General features: G+C 35.8%; 1 protein-coding gene across 1 annotated transcript; it reads left to right on the top strand.

The window, feature by feature from the left end:
- The first annotated feature begins 335 nt into the window (after positions 1 to 335).
- On the top strand, positions 336 to 2,026 carry LOC107606203 (AT-hook motif nuclear-localized protein 17). Its single transcript, XM_016308214.3, has one exon. It carries the CDS (start codon positions 837 to 839, stop codon positions 1,770 to 1,772), a length of 936 nt encoding a protein of 311 aa, XP_016163700.1. The 5' UTR covers positions 336 to 836; the 3' UTR covers positions 1,773 to 2,026.
- Positions 2,027 to 4,912: the final 2,886 nt, after the last annotated feature.

Raw genomic sequence — 4,912 nt, 5'->3', positions numbered from 1 at the left:
CAAAACTTTAATTACACTCAAAATTAAATTCTAAAATAAAAAATCTAAAAGTCATCACTATTAAAATAGTAAATTTATTTTAATATAACGTGAGTATAAAAAGATTTACATAATTATTTAATTAAATTTATATATTTAAAAATTTGTTTAAATATTAAATTTAAAAATTAATTATTTTTACTACTATGATAAAAAAACGATTATTTGTGTAGGTAAAACTTTAATTGCACTCAAAATTAAATTCTAAAAGAAAAAAAAAATCTAAAAGTCATCACTATTAAAACACACTTGATTCTAGAAGAAGAGTAAACCTTTTTTTTGGGTTCCTTTTTTGTCTAGATGAAAAGAAGGAGGAAGGAAGGAAGAAAAAGAGATATGAAGGCGGTGGAATGAAAATGGAAGTAAGGTTTGAACTTTGAAGCAAGCAATGCCCAAATACATACATACATATCTCTCTGTCTCATGTCTTCACTCTGGACTGGACCCACTTTCTTCCAACCAGCGGCGCCATTAGTCTTTACTCTTCTTTCTTTCTCCCCCCATTCTCTCATTATATACCAATAATAAACAATTCCAAACACCCTCTTCTCCTTTCTTTCACCTCATTCTCTCTTAGTTCCCCCAAATCCCCTCCCACTCTTTGGTCCCTACTACCCTCCCCTCTTTTTTTTATTATAACAATTTACATTTTACAACTCTTCTCCAAATTCTAAACTTATCCCCCACCAATCATACACTTGGGATTGGAGCTAAAATAAAAAAATCTTTCAGAGATAGATATTAAGATAAGGTGGTAAATCAAGAAAATTTAAAAAAAAAAAAAAGAAAAGAAAAAGATGAAAGGAGAATATGTAGAACACCACCACCCTCCAAAGAGTGAACCACCAAACATGTTCTCAAAGCTTCACCACCAATCACCACCACATCAACATCAGCATCAGCATCAACATCAACAGCATCCATTTTCTCTTCATAATCCATTCCAACACTTCTCAAGGGATCAATGCCAAGCTTCTGCGGCGCCGGAAGAAGATAGCCATGGTGGAGGCGGTGTAGGCGGCGCCGTCACTTCTCAGAAGCCGAACTCCTCCGGCGACGGAGCAACCATAGAGGTTGTGAGGAGGCCAAGAGGCCGCCCGCCGGGCTCCAAGAACAAGCCCAAACCGCCAGTGATCATAACGCGTGAGCCCGAGCCCGCCATGAGTCCGTACATTCTAGAAGTTTCTAGCGGAAGCGACGTCGTTGAAGCGTTAGCCAGGTTCAGTCGAAGGAGGAACATGGGGATTTGCGTCCTTACTGGATCCGGAACCGTTGCTAACGTCACTCTCCGTCAGCCCGGAGCAGCTCCCGGAGCCACCGTTACGTTTCACGGCCGATTCGATATCTTATCTGTTTCCGCCACGTTTCTTCCGCAGCCGTCGCCCGCGGTTCCTACTGCCTTCGCCATCTCGCTAGCCGGACCGCAGGGGCAGATCGTCGGAGGACACGTCGCCGGAGGACTTATGGCTGCCGCCACGGTGTTTGTTGTGGCGGCTTCGTTCAACAATCCTTCGTTTCATAGGTTGCCGCCGGAGGAGGATGCTCGGAACGATGTTTCCGGCGGGGACGGTCAGTCTCCGGCGGTTTCTGGTGGCGGTGGTGAGAGCGGGCATGGTCAGGCGGTGGATTCGTGTGGGATGTCGATGTATAGCGGCGTTCATCACTTGCCGGCGGCAGCGTCTTCCGATGTGATATGGACTCCGACGGCAAGGGCGCCACCGCCTCCTTATTGATCATCATCATCATGAGTTTGTTAATCTCTGTGTCTTTGACTTCGTTTGTTTTGATGCGTTTTAATTTTGATTTAGATTATATTTATTAGTTCTAATGTTGAGTATTAGCATGTTCATGTTGTGAACAGAAACATTAGTAGTAGTGGTTATTATAACTGTTTATTATTACTAGTTAGTAGTTCCTCTTTTCCTTTGTTTTATATTTTGTTTATGTTCCGATGATAATTATATAATAATGTATGATTTAATTAAAAGGATTTTTGAGAAACCGAAGGCGTAATATTTGATTAGTGGTAATGAAGGAAGGGAGCTTTGAAGTTTGGGTCTGAAGAGAGTGAGTGAAGAGCGCACTGTGCGAGTTATTGGATGACGATAACGCTGCTACTTCTGCTGTTGCTGTGAATGATGGATGGGGTGGCTTGAGTTGACGTTATTATTGGCATTGGCAGTGCGAGAACGTGGCTAGGGTTGTGCGTTCCACTTCCTTTACATTACCACCGCACACTCAAAACTGAATGAAATTGTTGAATGAGTAGTGAGTACGTTGTTATGCAATAGATAGGGCTGGTCTTGTGGCGTGCTTTTATTTCTGGATCTCATTTATGACTTTCGGTCTGAATATTGGTACTTTCTTTTGTCCCCTCTGATACACAATTAAAGGGGAGAGAGAGAGAGAAAAGATGAACGAAATTGAACACTTGTTCTCTCATTGTACGGTGATTTGCATCAGACTTTTTTGCTTCGCGGTGGGATCTAAGGATGGCATTTGTTTTTATCATCATTCGAATTGAATAAACAATAGTTAAGATTAAATTAATATTTTTTTAAATGCTTACGATATGAATTATTTAGTACTAGTCAAATACTTATATATGTCATAATTTAACAATTTTCAATCATTATTCTTATATAAAAATATTTTTTCAGTGTTTTCTAACATTTTTTATGCACCTCTTTAGATGCATTTCCTTTGTATTGAAAATTTGAAATATGTGTCATTTTTGTTTTAACAAAAGAGCGCAATTAAACCGTAATTACTTCAAGAGTATTAAAGTATTTAGACTTATATACCTTTAAAAATTATAAAATGTCTAATGTATCGTGTATAATTAACGAATTTAATTTTTATGTCTTGGCCATAAAATTTTTTTTATATAATTATTTATTTGTATTTTTACATTAATAAAAAATAATAAATTTAAAAAAATAATCTAAATGTATGAGAATAATTTATTATGTATATATTATATCAATAATAAATCGAATTAACTTGTCTTGAATAATCATAATAAATTGAATTACGCTAATTCGATTTAGATATAAATAGCACAAATCAAACTAATTTGACTCTATTTATATAGAAATATTTAAAATAAGTTATACAATTGATTCTAATTTAAGATATTTACATAATTTTAAATTTTATTTATTTTATTAAAGTAAATTACCTTAAAACACTCTTTAACTTTAATAAACACTCTTTAACTTTAATTCATTCTCATTACGTAAATTCTCATCTTTCATTTATACAAACTATTTAGACATTTTATGTATGCACAATAATTTGGATTATTTCAAATAAATAAAATAAATATTTTATTTATGAATATATATAATTTATAGCGTTTTTACAAATTTATATTGTATTACTTATTTTGTTTACAATGTAAATAAAATATTAAGTTTACACACGTGGTGTGTAACGTGCTTATCTCTTTAAAAGTATAAACGAGATGTATATATTGTTATTTTGTTTATAGTGTAAACGAGATAAGTAATAACTGCGCTTTTATATAGAATTCGTTTAGAGTATGACTTGAAGTCACTTTCGAACCATTTCCACTAGTCTTCTCCCCCTACCTCTAGCCATTTCTATTCATATTATCGAGGTACTTGGAGATTATGGCGTTCGCAGATGCACGGGATAAGGACATCAACTGTCTGAATGCGACGTGACATATCGCTGGGACAATCGATTTCTAGGTCAGTGTTGCTATTTTCATGTTTAAGTTAAATAAGCGTATAGTTATAGTAATGGTTAGGGTACTTTTATAAATGTAATATACGTTGGATGGTAGAATGTATTGTTAGTAAGTGTTAATGGATGGGTATGATTTAACTTATTAGTTAAATCAATTTAACTAGTAAATATTTGTATTTTGTAATGTCTTTAATGTGAAAGCTATATTTTTAATTTTAATTTTGATTATGGTAGATAACTTTTTTTAGGATTTTAGGAGGGCAATAGGAAAACTCTAAGGACATCCTGCTGCAAATTGTCGGCAATGCACATAATATTTTAATCGATCCAACTCCATAATTTGATAGTTAACACTTCTGCAAATGCTATAATTTTTCATACCTTGTATTACTGCCTCTCTGCTTGTGAATCTGTAAATCTTGAACTCCACACCACCGTCTATGTTATAATCGTCTCTACCCATATTGAAAAATGGAGTTTTTTTGTGTATCGCGTCCAGATCCAATGTATGATAGTGACTGGGTACAACTGATAAACCCATAATTGATTGCGGGGGAAGTCGAAAATACCGAACTAATGCGTCGACCGGAGTTTGGTACAAACTCCTCCTCCTTATCATCATCTTCAGAAGGACCTCTATCGTTGCTATCGACAGTATACTCCTCATCGGACTCCTCACGATTCATGTCCATGTCTTCCCATAGATTAGCACAGTTTACCAGTGGTGATGCAAGAGGTGGGTCATTCTGCACAAAATTCGAGTAGCCAAATCCACCGCCACCAACATCACTAATCTCCGCAGAAAGTTCTATTACTTGTTTTGCCATGATTCTTCCATGGAGGTCAAACATGAGATGCACATGCTCATCGTCACGGAGCCAAAACAGACGAAACCGAAAATCTCCATTTCCCATCAGTACTAGCAACTTACCCAATTCTTCCAACCTCTTTACTCCCGCTAGCACCAATACTACTTAATATCAAACTATTTAACTCGGACAAAGAACTTTCTCTTCGAATGCGCAACAGAATGGTATTATCACATTCAAATATCACTCTAGTGTCACTGTTTCTCGTATGACAATTGGGATACACACTTACAACCACATATCCACTAGATATTTTCTCTTAATTTTTAGAAGAAAACCACAGAAAAAAA

The sequence above is a fragment of the Arachis ipaensis genome, chromosome B7 (assembly GCF_059453495.1).
Source record: "Arachis ipaensis isolate K30076 ecotype BB chromosome B7, ASM5945349v1, whole genome shotgun sequence".
NCBI classification, from domain to species: Eukaryota; Viridiplantae; Streptophyta; class Magnoliopsida; order Fabales; family Fabaceae; genus Arachis; species Arachis ipaensis.
The sequence above is the reverse complement of the archived record's forward strand: the minus strand, read 5'-3'. Positions and strand labels throughout refer to the sequence as shown.